Source organism: Procambarus clarkii, chromosome 26 (genome assembly GCF_040958095.1).
Source record: "Procambarus clarkii isolate CNS0578487 chromosome 26, FALCON_Pclarkii_2.0, whole genome shotgun sequence".
In the NCBI taxonomy this organism is placed as follows: Eukaryota; Metazoa; Arthropoda; class Malacostraca; order Decapoda; family Cambaridae; genus Procambarus; species Procambarus clarkii.
In genome coordinates this window covers 35,321,807-35,341,220 of record NC_091175.1, presented here as the reverse complement: position 1 = coordinate 35,341,220, position 19,414 = coordinate 35,321,807, and the positions used below count along the sequence as shown (strand labels likewise).

The window sequence follows — 19,414 nt, the reverse complement described above, 5'->3', positions numbered from 1 at the left end:
GCCTCGGGTTGAACACAACAGTCTCGGGTTGAACACAACAGCCTCGGACTGAACACAACAGCCTCGGACTGAACACAACAGCCTCGGACTGAACACAACAGCCTCGGACTGAACACAACAGCCTCGGACTGAACACAACAGCCTCGGACTGAACACAACAGCCACGGACTGAACACAATAGCCTCGGACTGAACACAACAGCCTCGGACTGAACACAACAGCCACGGACTGAACACAATAGCCTCGGACTGAACACAACAGCCTCGGACTGAACACAACAGCCACGGACTGAACACAATAGCCTCGGGCTGAACACAACAGCTGAATACACACACATAAAAAATTAATAGGTGCGGTAGGAGAATAAAATATCAAAGTGTTCAGTGAGGATCCACAAGGTCTTCTCTGGATACTCTTTATTTTCTTCACCGAGGCTATGGGTCCCTTACAATTGCACCTATGGCCAAAATATGAATAGCAGAAAATTTATATTAATTTTCCTGAGATCTGTAAATAATGGCGTATAATACAATAAGAACCATCATAGGACTCTGAACGTATCCCTAGCATGCTGTTCCCCTCTCGAATTCTGGCGACTATGAGCAGCCTATGCCCATCCCGTACCGCAGGCCATTCCCCCTGCAAAGTTGGGCGAGGCCAGCCCCCCGCCACCATGTGTGTGACTTCCAGCTTTGGACACGGAGAGTCTCTCTCTCTTATTGATACATATGGCATGAATTCCCACGAAGAGAGACGAATGTGACTGATTACCTCTCACAGAGGCGCCTGAGACATGATCAATGGATCGCTCGCCATCGCTGGGATAAAAGTGTGTAGCTCTCGTGGTGTATATATCCCTATATCCCCCCGTCCCAAATCCTTATCCTCATCCCTTAATTCCAAGTGCTATATAGTCGTAATGGCTTGGCGCTTAATAGTTCTCCCCCTCTTCCCTTTGATGTAAATCCTGGGGCCAGGATAGTGAAGTATCCAAAAAAAAAAAAAGATAAACTATCTAGGATAATAAATGCTACAAGTTCCCTCCCCCATCCCACCCCCCCACTGGCTACAAAAAGGGGAAGGAGGGGGTACTTGAATCAGTATTGAAAACCAATAAAACAATCATTTCAGTGTATAGCCTATTGTTGACGAGAACGGTTGGGGAACAATGGCTTTTAGGAAGACTTACTACTGAAGGCATAGCTGATATCTCTCGTGATATCTTTATTTCAGGAACAGGTCTTTGAAGGAGACGGGAGCTACAGGCACACGTCAGATCACCAGGATGATCTAAGAACATGTGAAACTGTTCAGTGGTGGTTAGTCGACAGGGAATGTCGACTAACTACGAGGTGGAATGGTTGGTGGACAGGGTTGGGTGGACGGGGTTGAATGGTTGGGTGGACAGGGTTGAATGGTTGGGTGGACGGGGTTGAATGGTTGGGTGGACGGGGTTGAATGGTTGGGTGGACGGGGTTGAATGGTTGGGTGGACGGGGTTGAATGGTTGGGTAGACGGGGTTGAATGGTTGGGTGGACGTCGTTGAATGGTTGGGTGGACGAGGTTGAATGGTTGGGTGAACGGGGTTGAATGGTTGGGTAGACGGTGTTGAATGGTTGGGTGGACGAGGTTGAATGGTTGGGGGACGGGGGTTGAATGGTTGGGTGGACGGGGTTGAATGGTTGGGTGGACGGGGTTGAATGGTTGGGTAGACGGTGTTGAATGGTTGGGTGGACGAGGTTGAATGGTTGGGTGGACGGGGTTGAATGGTTGGGTGGACGGGGTTGAATGGTTGGGTGGACGAGATTGAATGGTTGGGTGGACGGGGTTGAATGGTTGGTAGACGAGGTTGAATGGTTGGGTGGACGAGATTGAATGGTTGGGTGGACGAGATTGAATGGTTGGGTGGACGGGGTTGAATGGTTGCTAGACGAGGTTGAATGGTTGGGTGGACGAGATTGAATGGCTGGGTGGACGGGGTTGAATGGTTGGGTGGACGGGGTTGAATGGTTGGGTGGACGGGGTTGAATGGTTGGGTGGACGGGGTTGAATGGTTGGGTGGACGGGGTTGAATGGTTGGGTGGACGGGGTTGAATGGTTGGGTGGACGGGGTTGAATGGTTGGGTGGACAGGGTTGAATGGTTGGGTGGACGAGATTGAATGGTTGGGTGGACGGGGTTGAATGGTTGGGTGGACGGGGTTGAATGGTTGGGTGGACGGGGTTGAATGGTTGGGTGGACGGGGTTGAATGGTTGGGTGGACGGGGTTGAATGGTTGGGTGGACGGGGTTGAATGGTTGGTAGACGAGGTTGAACAGTTGGGTGGACGGGGTTGAATGGTTGGTAGACGAGGTTGAACAGTTGGGTGGACGGGGTTGAACAGTTGGGTAGACGAGGTTGAACAGTTGGGTGGACGGGGTTGAATGGTTGGTAGACGAGGTTGAACAGTTGGGTGGACGGGGTTGAATGGTTGGTAGACGAGGTTGAACAGTTGGGTGGACGGGGTTGAACAGTTGGGTAGACGCAGCCAACGGCCGAAAATAGCAGTTAAAAAGCCTAGCAAACTGGCTCCTGTACATTTCCTCTCATACATACGGACAGACAGCCTAACAAGGACATAAATTACACTCGCCGTTCACAAGGGGAAGAACAAGTCCCACACTGTTATTTCCACACCGGTTGGGCAAGTTTCCTTTCACCTGATGCCTCTTGTTCACCCCCAGTAGTAAAGCAGGTAACCCCGGGGAGACAGTCGACTGTTGTGGTATGCAACCTGGAGAAAGTCAACGGTTGACACGGTACCGTGTACTGAGACAACAGGTGTCTCACAGTGAGACAACAGGTGTCCTGGGTACACCTGGACACCACTGGGAGTTAGACAGTTTCTTTCACCCTGATGCATCTGTTCACCTAACAGTAAATAGGTACCTGGGAGTTAGACAGCTGCTACGGGCTGCTTCCTGGGGGGGGGGGTAACAAAAAAAAGGAGGCCTGGTCGAGGACCGGGCCGCGGGGACGCTAAGCCCCGAAATTATCTCAAGATAACTTCAGGATATAACCTAGTTGTGCTTGTGGAGGTTGAGCTCTGGCTCTTTGGTCCCGCCTCTCAACTAGAGGCGTGATCTCTAAGGACTAATGTGTGTAGGCGGGACTAGTGTGTGTGTGTGTGTGTGTGTGTGTGTGTGTGTGTGTGTGTGTGTGTGTGTGTGTGTGTGTGTGTGTGAGTGCCACTGTACCGCAGTGACCTAGCTGGCTGTGGTTGTCGCTCTAAGATCATGCCTAATTACTGACACACCATGTGTGTTCTCAGTGTGCTTCCATGTACTAATCAGCGTTCAATCCCCCGTCCCATCCCAAATCCTTGTCCTGATCCCTTCCAAGTTCTCTATGGACGTAACGGCTTAGCGCTTTCTCTTGATAGGTCCCTCCCCTCCCATGTCCTCATCAACTCCCCCCATGTACTTGTCAACTACACATGTTCCCATCAACTATCGTGTAGTAGGAGAATTGATGCTGTACTTCAATGGACAAGTTACAAATTTCAGCAAGTTGTGCTGGATTCAGCGGTGGCTTGGAACACGCGATTGATTAGAGTTGGAGAGGGTGAGGGTGAGGGAGAGGGTGAGGGAGAGGATGAGGGTGAGGGAGGGTGAGGGTGGAGTGAGGGGTAGAGACGGAGGGAAGGTGAGTGGGAGTCAGGAAAGGATATTAGATGGGGGCGGGTGAGAGAGAAAGAGAGAGAGAGAGAGAGAGAGAGAGAGAGAGAGAGAGAGAGAGAGAGAGAGAGAGAGAGAGAGAGAGAGAGAGAGAGAGAGAGAGAGAGAGAGAGAGAGAGAGCGTCTCAGAGGAGTTGAGGGGGTAGAGGAAGAGAACCGATGTTTAGCTCCTGGGCTCGGCCTTTCTAACAGTTCCCAGACAGCCAGCCGGGTACATGAATAATTAACGGACTTAGAGAAATAACACTAACATGATATACCGATAAGAAAATCCAGAGGAGCTAAATCGTGTGTCTGGGAACACCCAGCGCATTGGTTCGAATCCTCATCACGGCTCCCATGGCCTTACAGTGTTGTAATGGTTTCACTGCTATAATGCGCATGACACACTGAGACCAGGATCAGAGTGGTCCCAGTGGACCTCACCTTGTGAGTCCCCATGGACCTCACCTTGTGAGTCCCCCATGGACCACACCTTGTGAGTCCCCATGGACCACACCTTGTGAGTCCCCCATGGATCTCACCTTGTGAGTCCCCATGGACCTCACCTTGTGAGTCCCCCATGGATCTCACCTTGTGAGTCCCCCATGGACCACATTTTGTGAGTCCCCCATGGACCACACTTTGTGAGTCCCCCATGGACCACACTTTGTGAGTCCCCCATGGACCACACTTTGTGAGTCCCCCATGGACCACACTTTGTGAGTCCCCCATGGACCACACTTTGTGAGTCCCCCATGGACCACACTTTGTGAGATCCCCATGGACCACACCTTGTGAGTCCTCGTGAACCACACCGTGTATCTTGGTGCTCAAACCACACGGCAAGGTAAGCTGTGCACTGATTACCACAAGGTAAACTCTGTCACAGTTAAGGAATCTTACTCCTCGCCTCCCACCGACGACATCGTAGATACCATCGGTAAATTCTTGTCTCAAATAGACCTCTTAAAGGGCTATTACCAGATCAGTGTTACAGAGCGTGCTAAGGACGTCTCTGCTTTCACCACTCCTTTTGGCCTCTTTAGATATGAGCGACTGCTTTTCGGACTCTGCAATGCCCCGCTACCTTCCAGCGAGCTGTCACCATCGTCATCCAAGACCATGACGATACCCATGCCTAATTGGATGACATCGTTGTAGAGACCAACTCGTGGGAGGATCGTCTACAGCAGTTACAACGTCTGTTCTACAAACTTCTCCAGGCTGGTTTCATCATTAATTAGGGCAAGTCCATGTTTGCCAAAGATAAAGTGCGCTATCTTGGTCATATCATAGGCAGTGGAAGTATAGCACGTCTTGACGTTCACCTGCAAGCTATCCAACACTATCCACAGCCTACTTCACGTAAACAATTCATGCGTATCTTAGGCCAAGCTTCATACTATCGTCGATTCTGATGAAACTTTAGTACCGTTGCCAGACCTCTAATCAACCTTACCAGCTCTAAAAGGAAGTACATTTGGACCATCTCCTTATCCATTGGTTTTGAACAACTGAAAATGTTTCTTTGTACTAATCCCATTCTCGCCTTGCCAGATGTGAAGCGACCCTTCATCCTTACTGTTGATGCCAGCAGCACCGGCATTGTGAGTGCCTTGAAGCAACAGCGAGAGGGAGAAGTCTTGCCAGTCAGCTACTACAGCTACAAGCTGAAACCTCACCACCGTAATCATAGCACTATCGAGGAGCTACTCACCGTCGTACTGTGCTTGCAACATTATGAAACCTATTTTCAGGAACACCAACCCAACACCATCTACTGTGATCATAATCCTCTTCGGTTCCTGCGACAAACCCAGTTCTCCAACCAACGCTTACATCGCTGATCCTTGTACCCGCAGATCTACCCTCTCAACATCTTTTACATCAAAGGCTCGGACAATATAGTCGCAGATGCTCTCGTGTCCAGGAAATGGAACCTCTCACATCCAACCTGCTACCAGCATCAGCGTCTCAGGAGGAGGTTTTGGGGAGGAGCTGTCACATAATCCCCCTACACATCCATGAAAAGCTGCCTTTTTCTACCACCCTCAACACCTTCATGCCACAGTACACCCCTACGACAGCCGCCCCAGACAGACATCTGGATACCCTCCACCCGGCTCACCTTACCGAGCCCCGGGAGCCCAGGCCAGGTGTGTCCGCCGATGACCTGTTCACCACCCAGTAACTGCTCGTCATCTTGCCGGCTTCTCGTTAACTCTGCACCTTGCCACCAGACGTGACGCTCCCGCAGGTGTATATAAACACCTTGATTGAAATTCTTGAGGACCTTGAAATTCAGTCACTATGACGCTCCTGGGAATACCTCAAGACTCCTCTTCCCTCGCCACTTGCTTCCTGCTTCGTCCTGTGACGAGGGTCGAGGCGGATTAATGTAAATATAGTATAGTCACCATTATTGTTTTTTCGAGTAATGTATTCCTTTGATTGTTCTTATAGTGTATGTGCCAAGTAATATTTCAACAATTATTTTGTTATGTTTAAATTTACAGTAAAGTGTTTAATTGTTTAATCCTATGTTTTTCACATTGCAATGGCAAACGCAGCATTTTTTTTGTTTACGTTTTTATGTGAATGAGAGCAATTATACGTCTGCCCGGTATAATCTGTACTACTGAAACACGTCACAATACACACACACACAATTATATATCAATTATATAAGCTTAAATGATCCCCAACATATATGTGAATGAAAATTCCACACCCCAGAAGTGACTCGAACTCGGACCACCAGGAGTTTAGCAACTGGTATACACGGTGCCTTAAACCACTCGACCATCAGTGACTACAAAAAAGTGGTGATAGCCGAGGCTGTGGAGTTTTCATTCGCATATATGCTTGAGGACCATTCAAGCTTGTTCGCATTTGTGTTGCTCACGTGGCCCCCATAAAAATGAGGTGATTTGATGAAAAGCTATGTCCAAGATTATCACCACTTTTTGTACGGTCACTGATAGACGAGTAGGCACCGTGTACATCAGTTGCAATGTGCTCCTGGCTATCTTGAGGTTATCTTGAGTTGATCTCGGAGTTTTAGTGTCCCCGCGGCCCGGTCCTTGACCAGGCCTCCACCCCCAGGAAGCAGCCCGTGACAGCTGACTAACACCCAGGTACCTATTTACTGCTAGGTAACAGGGGCATTCAGGGTGAAAGAAACTTTGCCCATTTGTTTCTGCCTCGTGCGGGAATCGAACCCGCGACACAGAATTACGAGTCCTGCGCGCTATCCACCAGGCTACGAGGCCCCTCTTACAAGAGGCGGTCTTACAAGAGTTCTTACATTCTTGTAAAGCCACTAGCATGCATAACATTTTGGGCATTTCCTTATTCTTATTTTCCCTGGACTACAAACCACCAAATCGTTTAACAACCAGGTACCCATTCACTGCCGGGTGAACTGAGGCGTCTAGTTAACAACTGGCGCCCAGTCAATCCTCCCCGACCAGGATACGAACCCAGGCCAAATCGCTGGCGGAGCGAGTGTCTTACCATTGCTGTCAGTTATTATTAGTCTTCACAACACACTACTTGCTTCTTAAAATGAGAGAGAAAGTAGGAGATGATATTAATGGAGCCAGGAAGCGCAAATGAGTAAGATATGCAGAGAAAAGAAACTTGAGGAGAGAGAGAGAGAGTAAATGGGAGCGAGGGAGAGGCTACGGAACAGGGGAGAGGAGAGGGAAGGTAAAGAGGGAAGGAGAGACGGCGGATGCGGGCTGAAGTGTAACAGGAGAACGAGTGGAAGAGAGAGCGAGTAGAGATAAACCTGGGATGAACAGGGAGAGTGAACTGTGTCTACCAGTACACCTCTCTTTCACACCCAGTAGTATCCCTGGGATATGAGGACAAGGAGCTGGGATATGAGGACAAGGAGCTGAGATATGAGGACAAGGAGCTGGGTATGAGGACAAGGAGCTGGGATATGAGGACAAGGAGCTGGGATATGAGGACAAGGAGCTGGGATATGAGGACAAGGAGCTGGGTATGAGGACAAGGAGCTGGGATATGAGGACAAGGAGCTGTGATATGAGGACAAGGAGCTGGGATATGAGGACATGGAGCTGGGATATGAGGACAAGGAGCTGTGATATGAGGACAAGGAGCTGGGATATGAGGACAAGGAGCTGGGATATGAGGACAAGGAGCTGGGATATGAAGACAAGGAGCTGGGATATGAGGACAAGGAGCTGGGATATGAGGACAAGGAGCTGGGATATGAGGACAAGGAACTGGGATATGAGGACAAGAAGCGGGGATATGAGGACAAGAAGCGGGGATATGATGGAAGGAATGAAGGAACAGATAAGAATAAACAAGAATAAACAGAAAAAGAATTCATTCTTTTAACTAAACGCTCAAGAAGGCAGCATTAAGAAAGCACAATACAAAGCGTAGACTTAGATCAACCAGAGACCAGAAAAAAGTTCCGCTTATCAAGTCAAAGTTTGTTAACTTGAATACAAAAACTCTGAAGCAACTTTGTCAACTTAATTTCAGTGACTTCACGACCAGCTTGACTCTCAGACAAGCTGTCCACCAGTACAAGTCCCGATAACAATAGATAAAGACTTGAACGGTGTTAAAATAAGTTTTTCGCTCTGTTTCTCTCTCTCTCTCTCTCTCTCTCTCTCTCTCTCTCTCTCTCTCTCTCTCTCTCTCTCTTCATAAACACACACATTTGGAGTTCCACAATTGCCTTGCTTCCAGGGATCAGCTTCCTGTTTACTTCAGTCAACAGTAACGGTAGAGAGTACTCCATTTCAGGGAGTAGCCTCCTGTTACTCCAGTCAACAGTAACGGTAGAGAGTACCACCTTCCAGGGAGTAGCCTCCTGTTACTCCAGTCAACAGTAACGTTCTAAGTACCACCTTCCAGGGAGTAGCCTCCTGTTACTTTAGTCAACAGTAACGTTCTAAGTACCACCTTCCAGGGAGTAGCCTCCTGTTACTTTAGTCAACAGTAACGGTAGAGAGTACCACCTTCCAGGGAGTAGCCTCCTGTTACTCCAGTCAACAGTAACGTTCTAAGTACCACCTTCCAGGGAGTAGCCTCCTGTTACTTTAGTCAACAGTAACGGTAGAGAGTACCACCGTCCAGGGAGTTACCTCCTGTCAACCCATAAGGTTGTGAGGCATCATGATAACATGAACCACAAGTGACACATGTTTCACCTCCATGGAGAATTATTCTTACCATAGAGGAATTATGAATTCCAGTTCTTAAAGAAGGCGAGAGAGCTGAGATAAACAATGACAGACCAATATCAAATCTTACCAGTATTGTCAAAGATATATTTTGGTTATTATTTACAAACATCTCTACTTGTACGATTTATTATAAAGTTATTCAATGAGGCTATTAGTGAACTAAAGGGCCAAGATATATATATATATATTAAATTAATTTACCTTGTCTTAACTGTTATTTTTGTATAGTTAATTGTTTTATCATGATGATTGTTTCGTTATGTTCTCATAGTGATTAGTTGACCAGTGATTCATTGTGTGGGCTTGACCCCCATTGTTTCTGTATATTGGAATTGAGATCTTGCTGGAAATGGTTAAAGTAAGAGAAATGACCCTTGAATGGTATTTATTAATTCTCAATTAATGAAATCTGTTAATTGTTGCTGGTGGTATTATTCTTTCTCCCTTCTATGATCAAGTTGAAATATATATTCTGCAATAGGCTGGGTTGAAGTGCTGAGCTTTAGAAAGTATGTTTACGGCTGTTTTGTAACCTTTCCCCTTCACGTCCGACTAGACCTTGCCTAAACTCACCTAGATAACCGCAAACGATAACATTGTTTACTCAGGTGAGGGAGGTGATGTACCAGTAAACAAACCCACCCACACACACACACACACACACAGGGGGCCTGGTAGCTTGGTGGATAGCGCGCAGGACTCGTAATTCTGTGGCGCGGGTTCGATTCCCGCACCAGGTAGAAATAAATAGGTAAAGTTTCTTTCACCCTGAATGCCCCTGTTTCCTAGCAGTAAATAGATACCTGGGAGTTAGTCAGCTGTCACGGGCTGCTTCCTGGGGGGTGTATGTGTGTGCGGTGTGGAAAAAAATAGTAGTTAGTAAACAGTTGATTGACAGTTGAGAGGCGGGCCGAAAGAGCAAAGCTCAACCCACGCAAAAACAACTAGGTGAATACACACACACACACACACACACACACACACACACACACACACACACACACACACACACACACACACACACACACACACACGTGCCCCCAGGTAAAAGGGCCAAGCTCTAGGCACCACTGCTGCCCCAAGATAGCAGTAGTTAATTATCGTTACGTTATCCAGCAGCATCGTTATCCATGTTCTCTATTACTATTACTTTTATTCATATCATTATTGACATTACTGTTAATTTTATTATTAAAAAAATATACATTATCACTTTTATTAATAATTGTTTGTAACACTTAAACTTCTTAAGGTGAAACAAAGCTAAACAAAAAAAATCGGTTACTTAAATACAAAACAAACACACTTTTTTAATTATTGTCTTCTCTCCTGTGTGATTTTTTTGTATCCATGCTATTCACCCTTCTGAGGCTCCTTTGTTTGTCTTTTTCTACTTTACATTTTTTTTGTTTTGTTTTTGTTATCTGAAGTGGACAAGAAAGATTCCTAGACCCGCGCCATCTTTGCTCACTCACCTTATTCAAAAGAGCTTTTCATGGAGTCTGTGAAAGACCTGTGCTGTACCTCCCCCACCTGTAGAGGCTGGGAGCCAGGTAAGACAAAGAGAGAGAGAGAGAGAGAGAGAGAGAGAGAGAGAGAGAGAGAGAGAGAGAGAGAGAGAGAGAGAGAGAGAGAGAGAGAGAGAGAGAGAGAGAAAGAGAGAGAGAGAGAGAGAAAGAGAGAGAGAGAGAGAGAGAGAGAGAGAGAGAGAGAGAGAGAGAGGAACACTTAGGAACACATGTTCCAATCTAGAACAAAATGAACGGTTACAATAATACCAAACCCAGGAGCTGAGACACAACACTGGAGCCAAGACCCAGATGCCCACGAGCTGAGACACAACACCGGACCCAAGAACCAGCTGGCCCAGGAGCTGAGACTCAACACTGGAGCCAAGACCCAGCTGGCCCAGGAGCTGAGACTCAACCCTCTAGCCAAGAACCAGCTAACCCAGGAGCTGAGACACAACACCGGACCCAAGAACCAGCTGACCCAGGAGCTGAGACACAACACCGGACCCAAGAACCAGCTGACCCAGGAGCTGAGACACAACACCGGACCCAAGACCCATCTGGCCCGGGAGCTGAGACACAACACTGGAGCCAAGACCCATCTGACCCAGGAGCTGAGACACAACACCGGACCCAAGACCCAGCTGGCCCGGGAGCTGAGACACTACACCGGACCCAAGACCCATCTGGCCCAGGAGCTGAGACACAACACTGGAGCCAAGACCCAGCTGGCCCAGGAGCTGAGACCCAACACTCCCACCCAGGGTCTGGCCAGGCCAGTCCCCGCCAACTAAGGTGTCTGGAGGTCACCGTCTCTGTCTCTCACCACTACACACCTCTCTGAAGAAAATGTATATATGCTGGTTAGCATTGTAAATGTGTGGCCACGTCTGTGGTAGAAAATAATAATAATAATACAAAATTTCTGAGGATCTGCCGCTGGTGGTGTATCTGTAGGTCCTGTACCGTGTAGCCTCACGGTACTGTAGTTACGGTGCTACTGATGGTGTGTGTGTGTGTGTGTGTGTGTGTGTGTGTGTGTGTGTGTGTGTGTGTGTGTGTGTGTGTGTGTGTGTGTGTGTGTGTGATCGTCTGAGAATGGGATCGATCAGTGGAGAGGGTGTGAAGTGGGTGGTTGGTGGCGCAGGATGTGTGTGTGTGTGTGTGTGTGTGTGTGTGTGTGTGTGTGTGTGTGTGTGTGTGTGTGTGTGTGTGTGTGTGTGTGTGTACTCGCCTAATTGTAGTTGCGTCGGTTGAGCTCTGGCTCTTTGGTCCCGCCTCTCAACCGTCAATCAACAGGTGTACAGGTTCCTGAGCCTACTGGGCTCTATCATATTTACATTTAAAACTGTGTATGGAGTCAGCCTCCACCACATCACTGCCTAATGCATTCCATCTGTTAACTACTCTGACACTGAAAAAGTCCTTTCTAACGTCCCTGTGGCTCATGTGGGTACTCAGTTTCCACCTTTGTCCCCTTGTTTGCGTTCCACCCATGTTAAACAGTTTCTCTTTATCTACCCTGTCAATTCATGAGAATTTTGTAGGTGGTGATCATATTTCCCCTTACTCCTCTGTCTTCCAGTGTCGTGAGGTGCATTTCCCTTAGCCTTTCCTCGTAACTCACGCCTCTGAATTCTGGGACTAGCCTAGTGGCATATCTCTGAACTTTTTCAAGCTTCGCCTTGTGCTTGACAAGGTACGGGCTCCATGCTGGGGCCGCATACTCCAGGATTGGTCTTATATATGTGGTATACAAGGTTCTGAATGATTCCTTGCACAGGTTCCTGAAGGCAGTTCTGATGTTAGCCAGCCTCGCATACGCCGCAGATGTTATTCCTTTTATGTGGGCTTCAGGAGACAGGGTTGGTGTGATATAAACTCCCAGATCCTTCTCTCTGTCCGTTTCATGAAGGACTTCATCTCCCATTCTGTATCCTTTGTCTGGCCTCCTGTTTCCACTGCCTAGTTTCATTACCTTACATTTACTCGGGTTGAACTTTAGTAGCCATTTGTTGGACCATTCATGCAGTCTGTCTAGGTCATCTTGTAGTCTCATACTGTCTTCCTCTGTCTTAATCCTCCTCATAATTTTTGCATCATCAGCAAACAATGAAAGGAATGATTCTATACCATTTGGAAGATCATTTACATATATAAGAAACAGTATGGGTCCTAGGACTGAACCCTGTGGGACCCCACTGGTGACGTCTCGCCAATCTGAGACCTCACCCTGCATAGTGACTCGCTGTTTTCTGTTTCTTAGGAATTTAGTTTCCCTTATCCAATGGAGTACCTTCCCTTTCACTCCTGCCTGCATCTCCAGCTTTCGCACTAGTCTCTGGTGTGGCACTGTGTCAAAGGTTTTCTGGCAATTCAAAAATATGCAGTCTGCCCACCCCTCTCTTTCTTCTCTGATTGTTGTTGCCTGATCGTAGAATTCAATTAATCCTGTGAGACATGACTTGCCATCCCTCAAACCATGTAGGTGTTGTGACACAAAGTTCCTTTGCTCCATATGTTTGACTAGTTTTTTTTTTTTGCACAATTTTCTCCATTAGCTTGCATACGAGGGGGCCTCGTAGCCTGGTGGATAGCGCGCAGGACTCGTAATTCTGTGGCGCGGGTTCGATTCCCGCACGAGGCAGAAACAAATGGGCAAAGTTTCTTTCACCCTAAATGCCCCTGTTACCTAGCAGTAAATAGGCACCTGGGAGTTAGTCAGCTGTCACGGGCTGCTTCCTGGGGGTGGAGGCCTGGTCGAGGACCGGGCCGCGGGGACACTAGAAAAAGCCCCGAAATCATCTCAAGATAACCTCAAGATAGATGGTATGCAACGTAGGGACACTGACCTGTAGTTCAGTGCCTCGTGTCTATCCTTCTTCTTCTATATCGGGACTACATTTGCTGCCTTCCAAATTTCTGACAGTTCACCTGTTACCAGTGATTTGTTATACACCATGGAGAGTAGCAGGCACAGTGCTTCTGCTCCTTCCTTTAGTATCCATGGTGATATGCAATCCGGGCCTATAGCCTTTGTCACATCCAACTCTAGCAAAGGCTTCCTTACATCTCCACTGGTAATCTCAAATTCCTCTAGTGGTGCCTGGTTAATTATTCCTTCTCTTATCTCTGGAACTTTTCCTTGCTCTAATGTAAAGACTTCCTGGAATTTCATATTGAATTCCTCGCACACTTCTTTATCGTTTGTAGTGAATCTGTATGCCCCTATCCTCAGTTTCATTACCTGTTCCTTCACTGTTATCTTTCTCCTGATGTGGACGTGCAGCAATTTGGGTTGGGTCTTAGTCTTGCTTGCTATGTCGTTTTCATATTGCCCTTCTGCCTCTCTTCTTACCCTGACGTAATCATTCCTGGCTCTCTGGTAACCTTCTCTGCTCTCATGTGTCCTGTTATCTCTATAGTTTCTCCATGCTCTTTTACTTTGTTGCTTAGCTAGCTTAGATCTCTGATTAAACCATGGGTTTCTCATCTGCATTTCATTTTTTACCTTTTGGGCCAGGATAAACTTTTCTGCTGCCTCCTTGCACTTCTGTGTGATGTAGTCCATCATGTCTTGGGCCGTCTTTCCTCTGAGCTCTGATTCCCATGTTATATCCGTTAGGAATTTTCTTATCTCCTCGTAATTTCCCTTACGGAATGCTAGTCTTTTGCGTTCAGTTCCCTTTCTCAAGTACTTTAGCCCTTCTTTGACCAGATACTCAAATGTCAGTACACTGTGATCACTAATTCCTACTGGGGCCACGAAGTCAATTTCCCTTATGTCGGAGTCATTCAGAGTGAAGACTAGGTCGAGTCTCGCTGGTTCATCGTTTTCCCTCATCCTAGTGGGTTCCCTGACATGTTGGCATAGAAAGTTTCTTGTCGCCAACTCCACTAGTTTGGCTCTCCATGTATCCTCTCCTCCATGCGGTTCCTTGTTCTTCCAGTCTATCCTAGCCATGATTGAAGTCCCCCATGAAGAGCATGTGGGATCTACTTCTATTGGCAGCAGAGGCTGCTCTCTCAATTATGTTATTAACTGCCATGTTGTTTCTGTCATACTCTTGCCTGGGTCTTCAGTCATTTGGTGGAGGGTTATATATCACTGCTACTACTACTCTAGGTCCTCCCATCGTCATGGTGCCTGTTATGTAGTCTCTAAAGCCTTCACAGCCCGGGATAACCATCTCCTTGAAACTCCATTCCTTTCTCATGAGTAGGGCCACTCCGTCTCCTCCCCTACCCTCCCTCTCTTTCCTTATTACAGTGTAATCCTGGGGAAACACCGCATTTGTTATGATATCCTGAGCGTTTTGTTTCCGTGATTCCAATTACATCTGGGTTTACTTCTTGTGCTCTTTCCCTAAATTCACTCGCCTTGCTTGTAATCCCATGTATGTTCGTGTACATCACCTTGAAGCTGACTCTTTTCTGTCCACGGCTTCACATTCAACAATATAGTGTTCTAGTGAATGCATTAAAGGTTTATCACAGAGTTTACAATCTGAGTATTCTGGTAGTGGCTCAACCTCACTAACCTGCCAGATGTGTCTATAGCCAAGGCCTCGGGGCCTCGTAGCCTGGTGGATAGCGCACAGGACTCGTAATTCTGTGGCGCGGGTTCGATTCCCGAACGAGGCAGAAATAAATGGGCAAAGTTTCTTTCACCCTGAATGCCCCTGTTACCTAGCAGTAAATAGGTACCTGGGAGTTAGTCAGCTGTCACGGGCTGCTTCCTGGGGGTGGAGGCCTGGTCGAGGACCGGGCCGCGGGGACACTAAAGCCCCGAAATCATCTCAAGATAACCTCTCAAGATAAGGCGAATTCGCGCAATGACTACATCACATTGCCTGGTCCGGTTACTGTGCTGACCATACATATACCTATTATTACAAAACTTGTCATAACTTTTAATACTGCAGCTTTCAGGTCTCTGGGCATTTCTTAGTTCTTCTTAATCTGAATTAATTTCTTTAATTTGTATGTTTCTAGTAATTGCATTAGATAGTCATAATCAATGTACTGGAATAGGTAATCATGGAGGGTCTGGGATGGGGAGGGGGAAGGAGGGGGGGGCGCCTTGGTTGTGAGGGGAGCTGAGAGTGAGGGGGGCCTGGGTTGTGGGGGGGGGGGGTGCTGGCAAGCTCCCCCAAAGATACAAACTGTGTATGTGTGTGTGTGTATACTCACCTATTTGTGCCTGCAGGATCGAGCATTGACTCTTGGATCCCGCCTTTTTGAGCCATCAGTTGTTTACAGCAATGACTCCGGTCCTATTTCCAAATCCTTAATTAAGTGCACTCCATTTCCCAATTACTCTCACGCTAAAAGAATACATCCTAACATCTCTGTGACTCATCTGAGTTTCCAGCTTCCAACCATGTCCCCCTCGTTCTGTTGGTATTCAGTGTAAACATTTCGTCTATTTCCACTCTGTCAATTCCCCTGAGTATTTTATTTGTTCCCATCACCTCCCCCCTCTCCCTTCTTTTTTCTAGTGTCGTCAGTCTCAGTTCCTTCAGGCGCTCTTCATATCCCATCCATCGTAACGCTGGGACGAGTCTTGTTGCAAACTTGTGTGTGTGTGTGTGTATATTCACCTAGTTGTACTTGCTGGGGTTGAGTTCTGTTCTTTCGGTCCGCCTCTCAACCGTCAATCAACTGGTGTACAGGTTCCTGAGCCTACTGGGCTCTATCATATCTACACTTGAAACTGTGTATGGAGTCAGCCTCCACCACATCACTGCCTAATGCATTCCATTTGTCTACTACTCTAATGTGTGTGTGGGTGAGAGAGAGAGAGAGAAAGAGAGAGAGAGAGAGAGAGAGAGAGAGAGAGAGAGAGAGAGAGAGAGAGAGAGAGAGAGAGAGAGAGAGAGAGAGAGAGAGAGAGAGAGAGACAGAGAGACAGAGAGACAGAGAGAGAGAGAGAGAGAGAGAGAGAGAGAGAGAGAGAGAGAGAGAGAGAGAGACAGAGAGACAGAGAGACAGAGAGACAGAGAGAGAGAGAGAGAGAGAGAGAGAGAGAGAGAGAGAGACAGAGAGACAGAGAGAGAGAGAGAGAGAGAGAGAGAGAGAGAGAGAGAGAGAGAGAGAGAGAGAGAGAGAGAGACAGAGAGACAGAGAGACAGAGAGACAGAGAGAGAGAGAGAGAGAGAGAGAGAGAGAGAGAGAGAGAGAGAGAGAGAGAGAGAGAGAGAGAGAGAGAGAGAGAGAGAGAGACAGACAGACACAGGACGGGAGACTCCAGTAAACACCAACCATGACAACAATCAATACTTCATCATGACTTCTCCCTATAATCTACCTCTCCATAAGCTTCTACCCCTCCTCCCTTCACCTCTCCCCCCCTACCCTCCCTCACTCTCCACCACCCCCTTCCCTCTCTCCCCTCATACCCCCCCCCCTCCCTGAACCTCCCACACAGCTCATTCCATAAACAGACGCCCACACGACCTGACCTTCCGAGTTTCAACTTGATACACACACGATCCAGGACGAACCAATTCAACGTATCTCGCCATATCTTTAATGACTGGTGTTCGAAGGCTCCACCCACGCTGCTAAGACCAAGTCACGTGTGAACATTAAAGTCGTCAGTTCACTCCATTACCTAAACTTAAGGCACCGAATCGTTCCACGTTCACTGGTGACTGTTTATAAACTCGTATCGTCACGGGATGGGTCAAACAGCTTTGGCTTCAGCTAGTGGTTTCTGCTTCTTCTTTTCTTTTTGCTAGACCAGCTTTAAAGCGACTCCCTTTTGGCATACACACACAAACACACAGGTAACACACAGGTAAGGTGCTCCAGTGGATATAAGGGAGTACCTAAACAGCAGGATGCGGAGAGTTACTGTGTGGGATAAGACCTTAGATTGGTGGGATGACACCAGTGGAGCCCCACAGGGCTCTGTACTCGGCCCTATCTTGTTTCTGATGTACGTTAATGATCTGCCAGAGAGTATAGACTCATTCCTCTCAGTGTTTGCTAACGATAGCAAAATTATGAGAAGGATTATGACAGAGGATTTACAATTTCCTGACTGACAGAACCCAATGTGTAATAGTCAACAAAATAAAATCCAGCCCATCAACCGTGAAGAGCTCAGTCCCCCAGGGTACTGTGCTTGCTCCAGTACTTTTTCTCATCCTCATATCGGACATAGACAAGAACACAACCTATAGCACTGTATCATCCTTTGCAGATGACACTAGGATCTTCATGAGAGTAGGCAACATAGAGGACACGGCGAACCTCCAGTCAGATGTAGATCAGGTCTTTCTATGGGCTACAGAAAATAATATGGTGTTTAACGAAGATAAGTTCCAGCTCATGCGCTACGGAAAAAATGAAAATATATAAACGGAAACCACGTACAAAACGCAGTCAAATCATAACATAGAACGAAAAGGCAATGTAAAGGACCTGGGTGTACTCATGTCGGAAGACCTTACCTTTAAAGAACACAATAAAGTAGCCGTCACAACTGCAAGAAAAATGACAGGTTGGATAACAAGAACCTTTCACACTAGAGATGCTATACCGATGAGGATACTTTTCAAAACGCTAGTGCTCTCTAGAGTGGAGTACTGCTGCACAATGACAGCCCCTTTCAAAGCTGGAGAAATTGCTGACCTGGAGAGCGTGCAGAGATCCTTTACTGCTAGAATCCACTCAGTAAAACATCTAAACTATTGAGACCGACTAAAGAGCCTAAACCTGTATTCTCTTGAGCGCAGGCGGGAGAGATACATAATAATTTATACGAGGAAAATATTAGAGGGGCTGGTCCCAAACCTGCACACAGAAATAGCATCACATGAGACCAGGAGGCATGGCAGGATGTGCAGAATACCCCCGTTGAAGAGCAGAGGTGCAACAGGTACTCTGAGAGAGAACTCTATCAACACCAGAGGCCCGAGACTGTTCAACACGCTTCCACTACACATAAGGGACATAACTGGCCGACCCCTCACAGTGTTCAAGAGAGAACTATCAACATCAGAGGCCCGAGACTGTTCAACACGCTTCCACTACACATAAGGGACATAACTGGCAAACCCCTCACAGTGTTCAAGAGAGAACTCGATAACCACCTCCAAAGGATACCTGATCAACTAGGCTGTGATTCATACGTCAGGCTGCGAGCAGCCGCGTCCAACAGCCTGGTTGACCAGTCCAGCAACCAGGAAGCCTGGTCGACGACCGGGCCGCGGGGACGCTAAAGCCCGGAAACACTTCAAGGTAACTTCAAGGAAGAGGAAAGCAAGAGGCTTCAAGATGACATGGAAAGACTGAAGGAATGATCCAATAAATGGCTATTAAAGTTTAACTCAATGAAGTGTAAAGTAATGAAGATAGGCGTAGGGAGCAGACACAAACACAAGGAACAGCTGGTAGATGAAATCCTTCAGAAGTCAGGAGGAAAGAAAGAAAGATATGAGGATTGATATAACACCAGACCTGTCCCCTGAAGCCCACACCAAAAGGATAACATCAGCGGCGTACACAAGGCTGGCGAACATAGGAACTGCCTTCAGAAACTTGTGTAAGGAATCATTCAGAACCTTGTATACCACATATGTCAGACCAACAATGGAGTATGCGGCTCCAGCGTGGAGTCCACATCTAGTCAAACACCAAACGAAACTAGAAAAAGGTCAAAGGTATGCCATCACGGTAGTTCCCGAGCTGAGGAGTTTGAGATACGAGGAAAGATTACTGAAACTAAACCTCACGACACTAGAAGACAAAAGAGTTAGGGGAGACATCATCACTACCTATAAAATTCTCGGAGGATTTGACAGGGTAGATAACGACGAACTGTTTAGCACGGGTGGGACGCGAACAAGGGGACACAGGTGGAAACTTAGTACCCAAATGAGCCATAGGGACGTTAGAAAGAATGTTTTCAGTGTTAGAGTGGTTAACAGATAGAATGCATTAAGCTGTGATTAGACAAGTCC

General features: G+C 47.3%; 1 protein-coding gene across 1 annotated transcript; it reads right to left on the bottom strand.

Annotated features, from left to right (window-relative positions):
- Positions 1-1,345: 1,345 nt before the first annotated feature.
- Positions 1,346-2,578, bottom strand: LOC138368917 (DNA-directed RNA polymerase II subunit RPB1-like). The gene has a single exon (XM_069331637.1). It carries the CDS (start codon positions 2,576-2,578, stop codon positions 1,346-1,348), a length of 1,233 nt encoding a protein of 410 aa, XP_069187738.1.
- Positions 2,579-19,414: the final 16,836 nt, after the last annotated feature.